The sequence below is a fragment of the Melitaea cinxia genome, chromosome 21 (genome assembly GCF_905220565.1).
Source record: "Melitaea cinxia chromosome 21, ilMelCinx1.1, whole genome shotgun sequence".
Taxonomy (NCBI): Eukaryota; Metazoa; Arthropoda; class Insecta; order Lepidoptera; family Nymphalidae; genus Melitaea; species Melitaea cinxia.
Window position 1 is genome coordinate 6,754,841 of NC_059414.1, and position 14,946 is coordinate 6,769,786.

At 34.0% G+C, this 14,946-nt stretch overlaps 1 protein-coding gene across 1 annotated transcript; it reads left to right on the plus strand.

Moving 5' to 3' along the window:
* The first annotated feature begins 5,640 nt into the window (after window positions 1-5,640).
* Window positions 5,641-12,781, plus strand: LOC123663924 (regucalcin-like). The gene is made up of 6 exons (XM_045598566.1): window positions 5,641-5,790; window positions 7,246-7,381; window positions 9,171-9,374; window positions 9,837-10,055; window positions 12,160-12,272; window positions 12,516-12,781. The coding sequence occupies exons 1-6, from the start codon at window positions 5,704-5,706 to the stop codon at window positions 12,762-12,764; spliced, it is 1,008 nt and encodes a 335-aa protein (XP_045454522.1). The 5' UTR covers window positions 5,641-5,703; the 3' UTR covers window positions 12,765-12,781.
* The last annotated feature ends 2,165 nt before the right edge of the window (window positions 12,782-14,946 follow it).

The following is a 14,946-nucleotide window of genomic DNA, read 5'->3' on the forward strand; positions in this document are numbered from 1 at the left end:
AGAGTGATTAAAGAGGAAGGTTTATATGTAGAATAACATCCATTAAATAGTGGAGAAATATTGTTATTTTTGAGGTTACTAATGTGATGTCGTAAATAATTCCATTTTTTCCGCTTACATTGCAAATGCAGCCTGAACCCTAAGAGATTTATCAAAATAATGTACTAAGTATTATACACATTGAAAAGGTCTCTTATGGATATCCCACAATAACATTTTTTTGTCATTTACTTTTTACGACAAATAATGGTTAATTTTCGAAGCGATTTTAACCAATACAGCATTCATCCTTATTTAATTAAATACCTTAAATAAATTGCTGATTAAACATAGATATATATGGCTTTTTACAGCATATGATTTAAATTAATATTTTCGAAGATATTACAGATTTAAAAATTGCGGGACGTAGCATTTCCGGCCGTTCCGGCCGGCCGGGGCGGGCGGGCGGCGGGAGCATGCCTATAAATAGCGCGTCGGAGGCCGTGGTTCTCCTGTAAGTCCTGTAGCACTTTGAATTTAGCAGCGATCGAACGCGTTTATTTTATGCGCGGGCAGTAATGATTAAATCAAAACTACTGGATCGGTTTTAATCATTTTTTCAGTGAATGACATAGGCTATATATTTTATACCCGTGCGAAGCCGGAACGGGCCGCTAGTTACATATTTAGTTGAATATAGTTTATTTCACGTACGGGAAAGTCCCTTTAAGCTGCGGAGAAGTACACGATTCTTTGAAAAAGTTTGAAAATTCAAAGAAAATTTTATTGATAGATCGTCAATTGTCCATTTTTTCAATTGTGTCAGTATTAAATATTACATTTATGTAATTGTATATTGGACTGTCTGTTGTGTTGTTCAAACTTTAATTTATTAAAACAAAAAAACCGCTGATGTGCGAGTACCGAGGGTTTCGTACAAAAAATAATTTTTAACAAAAAAAACCGACTTCAAAAAGGAAACTAAAAAGTGAAAAATAAATTTACTTAGTACAAAGTAATTCGTATTTTGATTTAGTTAATCAGAAATGATTAAATATTTTATAATTTTGATTGTGTGCCTGCCTGCCTGCCTGCCTGCCTGCCTGCCTGCCTGCCTTTTAAAAAAATTTTAGTGTTAGATAGTCCATTTATCGAGGAAGGTTATAGGCTACATATCATCACGCTAAGACTAAAAGGAGCGCAGTACCTACGAAGAATGTTTCAAAATCGGGGTTTCTTTTTTCCTTTTGAGAGCTTCCGCTGCGTGCGCTGTGAAAACAGTTAAAGTTTCGCAAAAATCATGTATGACAGAATTGATCCTCTTTAAAAGTTCTAAAAAAAAGTCCGTGACAGCATAATTATATCCACCTTTTAAGGTTGGCTCACTTTTACATAATTCGATTTCAATGAGTATCTCAGGAAATATCGCAGTTTTATAACATCGCAGCAAAATAATGATCAAGTATTGCGCGCACCTCTGTTCCACGCGAATGAAGTCGCGCGCAGAAGCTAGTTTATAATAAAAATTAATAACAATGGTATAAAATGTTTTTTTACATAATTAATTTGTTAAAAAATTCAAGTCTGTCATATAACAACAGTCAATAAATTTAAAATAAAAATAAAAAATCAATTTTATAAAACATTTTTTTTTAAATTGATTTAGCCACAACAAGTATAATGCTACCTTTAGGAATAGATTAAGTATACCAAACTAACGCAGAGACACTGTAAATAACAAAAACAAAAAACTAATTGAAAAAAAAAACAACTGATTGTAAAACTTGTTACAATATGCTAAACATTGAGGAATTTTAAGTGATGGCAATTAATTAGTCCAATCATATATCTATACAAATAGACACACATTTATAGAAATTACATATTAAAATCATAATCAAAATAAAATTAAATAAACATAAACTGATTGAATTAGTTAATTTGTGTGCATTTAAAAGTAATTAAAAAGAAATAATTTCTGATAAAGGCATAAATAGATTACAAAATAAAGCATGTTTATCAACTCTGACGCACAACAGGTGTTTAATTTTCAGATCGACTGTCTATTTTTATTCTTGGGCTTAATGGCTTTCAGTTGTGCCAGGGACCGACTGTCTAAATAGGCTCAAGAAAGGCTTGCCAGTCAAGATTAATACCATATCAAATGGTAAATAAACGAATCAAATAACGCAATCTATCGGCGTTATTAGAAAACGTCGTTACGCTATATGATTTAGATGGCGTCTCAATGGCGTCTCAATGGCGTCAATTAATGGCGACTTAACATCTCTCCCCGAGTCTGGGTGTAATATAAATATTTATTTATATATTTATATATGTTTTATTTATAAGTACGTTTATCGAATAATTGTATTTGCAGACAACCGAAAAAAAATCGACTTCAATTACATTGACAAGTAATACAACGTAGATCGACGAAAAAATAGTTAAGTAACTACGCGTTATCAAAGATTACTCAAAAATTAGTTATCAGATCTCGATAAAATTCAAATGTGACCAAATGATAAACATCAGCTTTTGATTAAATTAAAAATTATCAAAATCGGTACACCCAGTAAAAAGCTATTGCGGATTTACGAGAGTTTCCCTCGATTTCTCCAGGATTCCATCATCAAATCCTGGTTTCCTTATCATGGTACCGAACTAGGGATATCCCCTTTCTAACAAAAAAAGAATTATCGAAATCGGTGCATCCAGTAAGAAAGTTATGCGGTATAATACAACGTAGGTCGACAAAAAAAGCGTCAAGTAAAAACGCATTATTAGATATAACTCGAAAAGTAGTTGTTAGATCTCAAATAAATTTAAATGGGATCAATTGACACACACCACCTTTCGATTAAAAAAAAAAATTGTCGAAATCGGTCCACCTGGTCAAAAGTTCTGATGTAACATACATAAAAAAATACAGTCGAATTGAGAACCTCCTCCTTTTCTGGAAGTCGGCTAAAAACCAAATAACATTTTTTTCTATATCAGTCTCTCGTGACGTCATGTCTTGTGTCTTGTGTGTAAACAGTTAGATACACCTATTCTACCATCACATGACATTTGGAGCTTGACCTTAGTCCGTCTATTGCAGACGATTTAGACAGTGTTAGACACTTGACGCCGCGTTGGCGCAGCGGTTACAGCCATAGATTGTACCTGTTGCGCTGGCGTTTGCGGGTTCGATCCCCGCACATGACAAACATTTGTATTGGCCATACAGGTGTTTGCCGTGGTCTGGGTGTTTGTGCAGTGCTTGTGGGTCTCCCCACCGTGCCTCGGAGAGCACGTTAAGCTGTCGGTCCCGGTTGTTGTCATGTACACCTGATAGCGATCGTTACTCATAGTAGGGAATATATCCGCCAACCCGCATTGGAGCAGCGTGGTGGATTAAGCTCTGATCCTTCTCCTACAAGGGGAAAGAGGCCTATGCCCAGTAGTGGGATATTACAGGCTGAAGCTGAAGCACTCTTTAGGAAATCGCATAGATGCCTAAGCTCTGCGCCACCCTCTCGACCTCACTGGCTAGGCCCACAGGAATAACGAGTCGATACATGTGGAGCCAGTTCAGCTGCAGGAGTCTTTCGCATTTTAGAGCTATGCCACGAATGCTTGACGGAGACCCCATTCCGGGTTTCAAATGAAGTTTTCCTTCTCCAGGACCCTGACAATTTTGAGCCAGGTTTATGCCTCGGTCGCCTTTTACGACACACGGGAACAAAGGGGGTGGTGCTATTCTACTCGTCCGACACCACACGGCATAAAGACATAAAGCTACTTAAAAAAATGATATATGATTATAAATAAAATTGTGTAGCTATCATTACGCGGAAATATAATATAGTGTTCCGAATATATGTCTTGCGAACTATATTGCGTTGTTACCAACATAGTTAATAGCTCATTGTTTCAGCTGAATATATGGCAAAGCTCCTTAACTGTTAAACTCTACAGTCCTATAAAAACCTACTAAAACACACCATATTTGCTATCGATGCTTATGGATGTAGTAGGCCCTAAAAATAGAAAGTCATTTTAATTAAGTATTTTTTTCCTATCGTACCGTGTCGTTGCGTGGTTTTTTACCACCCGGAGCCCACCGAAAATTTGGCACACCTACCAATTCATTTAATTATTTTTTTTACCAAATTAATTTAACATACTCATTGCAAGCAAAATTTTCCTTATGTTTATTAACCGACTTCAAAAAAGAGAGAGGCTCAATTCTACTATATTGTTTTTATATGTATTACATTGCGGACGCGATGTGGAATTATTTATTGTTTATCATTTGAAAATATTTTGTGATTTTGCCGCCACCTTTCGTCAGGAGTTAGGAGTCGAACACCTTATATAATTATTTAAAAAAAAATGTAAGCCGTCACGTGACACGGCTGGCAGATGTGAAACATTTAATAAACATTTATTTTCTTTATATATAAAAATTTTTAATCCAAAAATTTCTTTAAAATTGCGACAACTCAATTATTATATTGTATGGTATAGTATATATTATATATTTGCTGTGTGGCTACGGCATTAAAGAATATAGCCACCCCCTCCCTTCCCGTGGGTGTCGTAAGAGGCGACTAAGGGATAACACAGTTCCACTACCACCTTGGAACTTATGAAGCCGACCGACGGCGGGATAACCATCCAACTGCTGGCTTTGAAATAGATAGGCTGAAGGCGGGCAGCAGCGCCTTCGGTGCAAAAAAGCCAGCCTTGCGGTCACCAACCCACCTGCCCAGCGTGGTGACTATGGGCAACACACATGAGTTCACGCCATTTTTGGCGCAATATTTTTGCGGCCTATGTCCAGCAGTGGACTGCAATAGGCTGAAATGATGATGATGATGATATAGTACATATGTTCCATCATATAGCGTGGCGATGCGTCGCCACGGCCTGAATCGCCACGCACACAACCAGGTTTAGCGTTGCCTATAGATGTTTCATGCGTGGCGATGCGATACCACGGCTGTATCGGCACGCCAACAATCAGGTTTGCCCTTGCCTACAAATATTTCACATCAAAGGTTGGTTGCACGTTTGGGTGCCTATATCTATGTTCAGATATTTTTCCGATCGACTGTCGTTTTGTTTATCTCTCTTAGAGATAATTTCCTGAGACGCGAAGGTTACGGCCGTGGATTTACAGATCACTGATCCGCAGCACATCTTATACAATCGGCATTGTCAACAATATCAAAACTTCTCACTGATCCACATCATTATTTTAATTCGCTAAACACAGCCACAATTAGGTAATATTTGTAAATTTAAATGGCAAGCATAATTAAGTGGAGATTGGCTGTTTTTCTGGTTACGGTAAAGTCGAAATCTATGCAACCTGTTTGAAAATTCTGTTTTCGATAGAAAACCTATTGTTCACTAAGGGATATTATAAAATGAGTTGGGATGGAAGGGCCATACGCCATAGGGCTTAACGTGCTCTTCGAGGCACGTTAGGAAGACCCACCAGGACAGACATCCAAACCGGGAAGGAATATCTGTACATCATACAAATATCAATCCCGAGCGGGAATCGAACCCACAAACCGTCAGTGTTTTAGGTAATTACTTGCAACACTACACCAGAGCGGTTGTTAAGTCGTTAAGTCGACTATTAAGCAACAAAACATTGAACGTATAAATACGAGCCGGACAAGTCGTGTACATTGATTGTGAGAATTTCTACGTAGTGCAATAATGTGGGTTAAGAGTATTTTTCTAATCCTGCTCTTGGTTACTATTACCGTAAAATCATTTAGTTCGACTACACCTCTTATAAAAAATGTAAGTAGTAGAGTTTAATTTTGTACAATAAAAGGAAATAAAAACAATTTTTTCCTTTGTAACAGGAAACAAACTCCAGGCCAAATTGTATGGATAAAATTTATAATGCAATTTTCCAGATAGTTTGACTTCCTCAAACATCTTTATAGGACTATACATACCATGTTAGTATGTTTCTGAAATCGTTCCAGTCTTATTTTTATATTTCGTGCTTTCTTAATAAGCATATTTTCTTTTTATTTCTATAAAATAATTGATTGTGGTCTTGAATTCATCCGAGAAAAAATAATTATTTTGATTAAAATACTATAGGTATTTGTTACCTATATACTAGATTTTTTTATTATTTTGAAATAAAAATAATAATATTGCTTAGATACGTAATATTATATTTCAAATTATTTAATATAGCAGTGATGAATTATTTATGTGCATAATTTTACCCTTCAATTTTACTTTGTATATTAGGTATGCTAGGCAACTGTGTTAAGGCTAAGCAATTATAAGGTTTATGATAATTCTGTCAAGTGAACGAATTGCTTTATCGTTAATTTTTAAGCCTTGATACCAAAGATAAAAATAAACAAAAATAAAGAAGATTGTTATAGGTAAGGTACGTATAGTATTTAGGACTTATATATCAGATGTTACTTTACCTTCCTTTTGCCTATGGAGATACTTCGCATAATTCAATTTATTAGAAAAAAAAACCAACTTTAATTACACGTGCCAGTGATGAAACAGACGAAAAAATTGTCAATTAAATACGCGTTATCAAAGATTACTCAAAAAATAGTCATCAGATCTGGATCAAATTTAAACGGGACCACGACAAGCATTAGCTATCGATTTAAAAATTCATGGTAATTGATAGGTATGTTACAACCAGTAAATAGTTCTGAGATAACATACATAAAAAAATTACAGTCGTATTGAGAACCCCATCATTTTTTGAAGTCGCTTAATAAAATAACTAGATTAGTACATTCAAATTATATAAAAAAATATAAAGTTTTGATTTTCATAATTTTTTATCCTGATATTTAATTTTTAAGTTTATTACAAAATGCTTAACAAAGATATAAGCATTAGATATACACAGATACTTATATGTAATTTGCCTGCGAAGTAGCTTGCGTCTTGCTTAATTATACCTCTATTGCCATAGAGGTGGCATAAGGTACTATTATATTATAATTAGAAGATATTGTTTGGCAATATTACTACTATTTGCTATCTTTTAAATTATTCATATTTTAATTTTATTTTTTAATAATTTATTCTTTTAACACTCAAAAGTTTGATACACGGATTCGTATAAACTTTAAGTTAACAGTTTTTAAGCAATGTTAATAGAACATAATTTAGAAGTAATTATTCACTGTCGACCTCCGTAAGTATCTGAAAAAATTATGTGCTTTTAAAAAATAGTTACCTAATTCTGTAAAATTACAGGTATACCGAGGGGGGGAGCACTTCGAAGGACCGCACTTTGCAAAAGACGAAGGTGCCCTTTACTGGGTGGATATTTCACAACAGAAACTTTATAGACTTAATGTGGACACAGGAAATGTGACAAAGAGGGATATTGGTAAATGAATACAATTATTTTATTATAACCACCAATAAACAATATCTTCAAAATCAAGTCAAGATTGTGCAACAATAACACATGGAGCATTTTAAGGTCAACGGTATTTATTCTTATAAAAATTTGCACAATTCACTTATACGATTAATACATTAGAAAGGATACATTATAATAATAGGTACAATTATTACGATATAGGATTAGAAAATGAGAGTAGAAAAGGTAGTACTATATTTATTTACCAGTTATATGCAGAAAAAAGGAACAAAACAATAAGCGACGAAACAAATACATAGATCTACAAATGTTAACTAGATGCGGCCAGACGAAATTTTAAATAAGAATCAATATTTATGGAATTTTAAATTGATATGATTGTTATTTTCCTTTTTTTTTCGTTGAGATTTTGTAACCTTTTAAATGAGAATTTTTTTAATACAAATTTAAAAATAATAAATTCACGTATTTTTTGCAGAGTAACTAATTTTTTAACGAGTTCTTGTAAGCTATTTCCTTATTATTTTTCATTTTTATTATATTTATTTGTTTCAAATTAATCTTATGCTCAAATACATGGAAAAATAATGTAACAGTTAAAATTAACGTGAAATTCGGCTCTTAGCGCCATTTGCATTAAAAAAATGCGTATTTTAATAAAAGGGTTAGCTGTGTCTGTTTATCTAATACGAAATGGATTTTCTCATAAATTAATATTATAATTTACGTTATTATTAGTTGCAACTAAGGTCCGAGTTATGTTTGTATACCTTAGCCAAATTTTTTAGTAAAAGTGTTGGAAGTTAGATTTTACGTAGGTACCTACTTAGTAATCTATTTCAAGACACAAAGTTTTCTTTAGGTTAACGAAATTCATCCCTATATAGAGTGTTATGTGGGTGTTATAGATCATGTTTCGCGTGAAAAATAAAACCTAGCCCTTTTTTAAATTTTACTTACTACTTTGTCTTAATGTAAAATAACGAGCTACACTGGTTCTGCATAACCTTGCAATGAGCGCGTAAGCACAGCTATAAATTACAATAAATAACATTCAATTCAGGAAAAGAATTCTTTCCAATACGCAGTTCTTTAGTGGTACTTACCTTTTCGTCAGTTTGTAATAATTTTACTTTTAAAGACGTGTTTACGTGCTCACAAAAGGTATCAAGCGGAATTAGTCTATCAAAGTAGCTCATTTATTGAAACGAATTCAAATTTAAACATGGGCTAGGACTTATAGTTTTTTTCTGTCACGCGGAACGTGATCTCTTACACCTACAGAACTTCCCCATCAAGTACACTAACCTATAGGTAAGTGATAAGTGTATATATATAATTCTATACTAGTGGTCGCAATTGGTCGAAATACGACCATAATAAATTAATTTAAACTATAAGTTTGAACATTAAGGTTCTGTTGTCAAAGACTTCTATAATAATAAAGAAAGAGTACCTATGCGTATTTGTGTCAAATACATGGTAGAGTGAGTAATGTTTCTTTTATTGATTTAATGTATGTTTACGCATAATAAAAAAAAATATTAGCAGTCTGCACTCTTTCTCTTTACGAGTATAAACTATAAATGTGCGAAATTTTATACTCACTTTTTTGCTTCACGTATTAATATATAGATTATAAATATGTACATGTGTAAGCGTGTGTGTATGTATATGTGCATTTATGAGTGTGGGTGTGTGTATGTGTATACATATAAAAAAAAAAATAAGAAATATGTATATTGCAACAAAAAAAATCCGCCAAAGCTAAATTGATTTCTGTTATTTGCAGGATATGGACCAGTCAGTCTTGTCGTGAGAGTGAAAGACCACACTCAGTTATTATTAGTGTCGGCCAGATCGGAGCTATACTTCTTGTCGTGGAACGCGACGGAAAGAGATACGTCTTTACGACTGCTTAGTGCAGTTGATATCGGTTTACCAGACAATAGAATTAATGATGGAAAAGCTGACGCTAAAGGAAGGCTTTGGTTCGGTATGATTTTTTTTTTGTTATTGTTATTATTTTGGGTTCTGTACTCAAGAATTACAATAAAAATCTTTATACCAGTAGGTAAAATAAATAATAAATGTATTTCCGTTCATAGCTTTCGTAGAATAAAGTATTCTTAAATTATTATTAGGTAAAGTCAGCTTTTTTATACAACTAGGTCGGCAAACAAGCCTACGGCTCATCTGATAGCAAGCGGATACCGTAGTTTATAGCCGCCTGCAATACTACAAGCATCGCAAGCGCGTTGCTGACCCTATCCCCAATCCCCCTAAGTGCTCTGGTCACCTTACTTACTACAGAAAGACAACACTGCTTGAAAGCAGTATTATTAAGCTGTGATCTTCGTAAGGTCGAGGTACTTACCCAGTCGGGCTGATCCAGATTTTGATATCTCCCTATCTCAATTAAAATTAAAATTTATTCAGCTTTTAATTATCACAACAGGTACAATGGGTAACGAAATAAACGATCGTGTAGAGAAAGATCAAGGAACCCTTTATATGCTAACGGATAATAATTATATAAATCCACAACCTAAAGTACGCCCTGTATCTGTTTCGAACGGTATAGCTTGGACCGCTGATAACAAGTTCATGTTTTATATCGACTCGCCTACGAGAAACATCGATGTATTCGACTTTGACTTGGAAACTGGCTCCATTAGTAAGTACATAAATTCAGTAACATTACTTTTATCTAAAGAAACTTTCTACAAAACAGTACTCGTAGGTACTTTTTAACCGACTTCATAAAAGGAGGAGGTTACTAAATTCGACCGTATAATGTTCGGGGATAACTTCGTCGTTTATGAACCGATTTTGATAATTCTTTTTTATTGGAAAGGACTTATTCCAAGTGTGGTACCATGATAAGGAAACCAGGATCTCAGAGAAATCGAAGGAAACCCTCGAAAATCGTAGTGACGACTAGTGCGTTTGTTCATTTTTTTCATCTACTTACGTTGTATCTATTACTTGTCGATGTAATTGAAGTCGGATTTTTTCGTTTACGAGCAAACAATTATAGTGTGATATTGTCAATGCTATTTTATTTAAATACTGTTAATAACCATATTATATCTCTACTAGAAATAGAATTATTTTTATAGTTACTTTTATAAGAAAATATTTTCAATTTTGTTTGTCGTTAGGTTACAAGATACATATTAACCGAAAAATTTAATATTAAATAAATAATACATTCTTTATTTGGATTAAATACTTAACAATATAAACAATTTCTTCGCTATACTGCGTGACAGTTTATCGGCGAACGCTTGTCAACATATTTATAGACTAGCGACCCGCCCCGGCTTCGCTCGGGTGCAATGCTGATACTAAATATACTACAGAATGTCTTTATTTATAGTGTGAAGCTAGCTTATGACATGGTTATTAACATAATAACAACAACATTCAAATATGCGTCGTTAGATTACACGTTGTTACAGAATGCGTTGAAGAACTAAAGGTTTACTGCTCGTTCCCCGTAGGTGATAGCGTGATAATATGTAGCCTATATGTTTCTTAATAATATTCGTGCCAAATTTGAAGTAAATCTATGCAGTACTTTTTGAGTTTATCCCGGACATACATACAGACAAACAGACAAACCGACAAACGGACAAACAGACAAAAATTCTAAAAACTATATTTTTGGCTTCGGTATCGATTGTAGTCACACCCAAAGTATTCTTTTAAAAAAATATTCAATGTACAGTTTTGACTTTCCTACCATTTTATTTGTAGTATAGATAGATAGTCTGGCCATAAATAAAAAAAAAAAACAATAAAAATTACATTTGAATTTGGAATCGTTAATTTTTATATGATTGTTCATTGTATTTTCTCATTTTTGCGTCAGTACATTGGAAAATATTATGTGATATCAAAATGCCAATAGCCAAATACAATTTTTAAAACTCTCCATACGCTTGGTATTAGTCAAATGTTTGTGTACCAGGCTATTGATAGGTATAATGCAACCTCCACTATTTGTGACAGAAAAAGATTTGGCCGTTCACGTAGTGGTCGTACGAAAAAAGCGATCAAAGCAGTAAGGGAAAGAATTCGAAGAAATCCTATCCGAAAGCAAAAGATTTTATCTAGAGAGATGAAGATAGCTCCTAGAACTATGTCGCATATTGCAAAAGATGACTTAGAATTTACAGCCTATAAGAGGCGCACTGGTCATTTCTTAACTGAGTCGTCACTGCGATTTACGAGAGTTTTCCTCGATTTGTCTGGGACTCCATCATCAGATCCTGGTTTCCTTGTCACGGTACCACACTTGGAATATCTCCTTTTCAACAAAAAAAAAAGAATTATCAAAATCGGTTCATAAACGACGAAGTTATCCCCGAACATACATAAACTTTATATATTTTTTGAAAAAAAAAATTAAAGTAAACATATTTATAAATTTTAATTTTATTTTATACTAGCTGACCCGGCGAACTTCGTATCGCCTAACACAAACTTTATCGTATGGTATTAAAGTTCAAATTGACTTTTAAGTATTATCACAAATCTTTTGTATGGGAGTATAGAAAAGTGTTGTTTTTAGACTTTTTCAGGAAATTTAAAATTTTTTTTTTTTAGAATTTTTCTCTCCGTAAGAACCATCCTCGTACTTCAAGGAATATTTTAAAAAAAGAATTACTGAAATCGGTCCAACCGTTCTCGAGTTTTGCGCTTAGCAACACATTCAGCGACTCATTTTTATATTATAGATTTGCTTTATATTCTAAAAATTATTTTATTTTCAGGAAACAGAAGAATATTGTTCAGTTTTCAAGCTAACAATATTACTGGCGTTCCAGACGGCATGACTATTGATAGAGATGGAAATCTTTGGGTAGCCTGCTACAATGGTGGAATGGTACTTACACGTTCATTTATTAAACTGATTTGTTCATCAATCTAAATTAATTCCGTTGAATAGAATTTATTTAATTAATTTTTCTTTTTTTTTATATTAAGAATAGTATTTTCTAAAATTAGTCTTGAAATAAACCAATATTTTTAACCCTTCTCTCACATAGACACCGTAACTACCAACGCCTGCCTATGCCCTAGCTGTGGGACGATACGGTTCAATTGAATTTTTTTTGTATACTTTTAGGTTATAAAAATAGACTCAAGGGCTGGTAAACTGATGGAGCAGCACAAGATACCAGCGAGTAAAGTTACTTCGGTAATGTGGGGCGGATATGACTATTCAACTCTCTATGTAACTACCAGTAGTCGCGGTTTAAATGCCGCGCAAAAGGCACAAGAGCCAGAAGCAGGGTCACTATTTGCTATATACTACACGGGATCAACGGGATTACCCGAAAATCAATTTGCGTTTGCTAACGCTGATAAATATTAAGATATTTATTTATATCGTTTTTGTTAATATAATAAGTATAAAAATGTTCGTACTATTTGAATTGACTGAAAAATAAAAAATTTGGTATACACTTACATTTTATTTTTCTATCCTTGTATAAAAAAATAAAGAACACACATTAAGTTACAGGGTCTACCTTCATTTATTTTTAAAAACCACTTTATTTTATTTATTTATTTATTTACACTTTATTGTTCACCAAACAAATAAAATAAACAAGCAACATTAGCAATAATACCTAGGAAAAAAAATTACAAAAGGCGGCCTTATCTTCCAGGCAACGTTAGGGCAAAGGAGATGATATATTGACGGTGTAGGTGTACAGTTTAATTTTGTAAAAAATAATGTGAAAGAACTCAATAAATAGACACACATACTTACATAGATAGATTGTTTACATACATACATACCACACACATACACACAGACACACTTAGGTGTAGTTAAATACGAAAAGTACATTCAAATGTTGATTTTATTAAATTCTGTATTAACTTAATAAAAAAGAAACTTTCAATGTCAGGTGTTAAGATTTTGACTTATATATTTAATATGGTCGATATTAGTAACAAAGTAAAGATTTCAGAGAATACTCAGTGATGATATTTTTACCAACAGCCAGGGGCGGATTGTGATTTTCTAGGGCCCTGCGCTAAAACTTCCCAGGGGCCTATTTTATGTTTAAATCAAAATTCACTTTATTCAAGTAGGCTTGAAAAGCACTTTTGAATCGTCATTTTGAAAGCTACAATTATAAATATTTTCTACATATAAATAAAACTGAAAGTCTGTCTGTGATTTTAAATAACTGGGTTATTTCAAGTGCATAAAGTTATTTACATGATACTAAAACATAAACAAAACATTTTAAAAAATTTCATCTGTCCGCTAATCTTCGGAGCGGCGGAACCGATTTTTATGGGACTTTCACTGGAAGATAGAGGCGGTTGTGGAGCAAAATATAGACTACTTTTTATGCTGGATCACTTGTTCGCTGTGTGGTGTTCAGCGTTAGAATTTACCACCACTCCCGTTCTTCCCGTTAAGAATAGAAAACAGAAAATGACTATAGAAAGAAAAGGATGGGCAGCAGCATGTATTACTTATTATAACATTAACTGTGGTCACCAACACGTGGTGCCAAGTATGGTGTCTATGCCTTCCCCTTCAATTTAATAGGCAAAATCCCGGTCCCTAGTCTCCGGTGGCTCCGCTATTCCTGGCTACGATAGTGACCATGGTTGCGGTGGGCAGGGAATGCTAAGAATCTCCAGCAGAGATTCGGCTACCGACCAATAAAATGACCTCTGCACCTAGAAACTCACAACACTAGAAAACTGAAAACGGACAAGAAAATATGTGAGCTGGAAGAAAAGTTAGACAAATTCAAATGGAGCATTATAGGATTATCCGAAGTCCGAAAACAGCGACAGGACACAGTAATCTTCAAATCCAGTAACTTTCTTTATCAACGGGAGGGCGAACATATGTCACCAGGTGGTGTCGGGTTTTTTGTTCACAAGTCCCTTGTCAGCAACTTGACGCAAATCGAGAATGTATCGGAAAGGTTATCTTATACTTAGAATATAAAAACGGTATTCGTTGAAGATCATGCAGGATGCAGGTATATGCGCCAACCTCGACACACTCAGATGATGAGGTAGAGGCTATGTAGAAGGACGTCAGTAGAGCTATACATTTCACGGTGGTGATGGGGAATTTTAATGCGACTTGGCATGCGAGACGGCGTCGAGCAGAAAGTAGGGCCCTGTGGGTACGGACAACGGAACCACCGAGTTCTCACTCTCAGTCATTTCACTTGAGTGACCCAACATTGTACCGAAGATATTACGGACGTCGCCCTGACGACCAATCAAAACTAATAAATTTGACATAAATATACGGATACGAACCAAATAGGAAAAACGCCACCGTTATCAAGTTACGTTAACATTACCTAATAGTATGTGGATGTCTGTCCGTGTGGTCCATTATTACAACAACTCTTTAACTAGATTTAAGTGTTATAGCTTTTAATATTTTTATAATGACATCGTCATTATCAGTATCTTTATGGATTACATATTTTATTGTTATTTAAATGACTGGAAAGACGATTGTGATACTTCTTTTTAACCGACTTCCAAAAAAGGAGGAGGTT

What these genes read in the sequence shown, in the direction of transcription:
- LOC123663924 (XM_045598566.1), top strand. Translation starts at nt 5,704, where the DNA reads ATGTGGGTTAAGAGTATTTTTCTAATCCTGCTCTTGGTTACTATTACC. An exon ending in CTACACCTCTTATAAAAAAT is followed by an intron (nt 5,791 to 7,245) that starts GTAAGTAGTAGA and finishes GTAAAATTACAG; the next exon opens with GTATACCGAGGGGGGGAGCA. An exon ending in CTTGGAAACTGGCTCCATTA is followed by an intron (nt 10,056 to 12,159) that starts GTAAGTACATAA and finishes TTTTATTTTCAG; the next exon opens with GAAACAGAAGAATATTGTTC.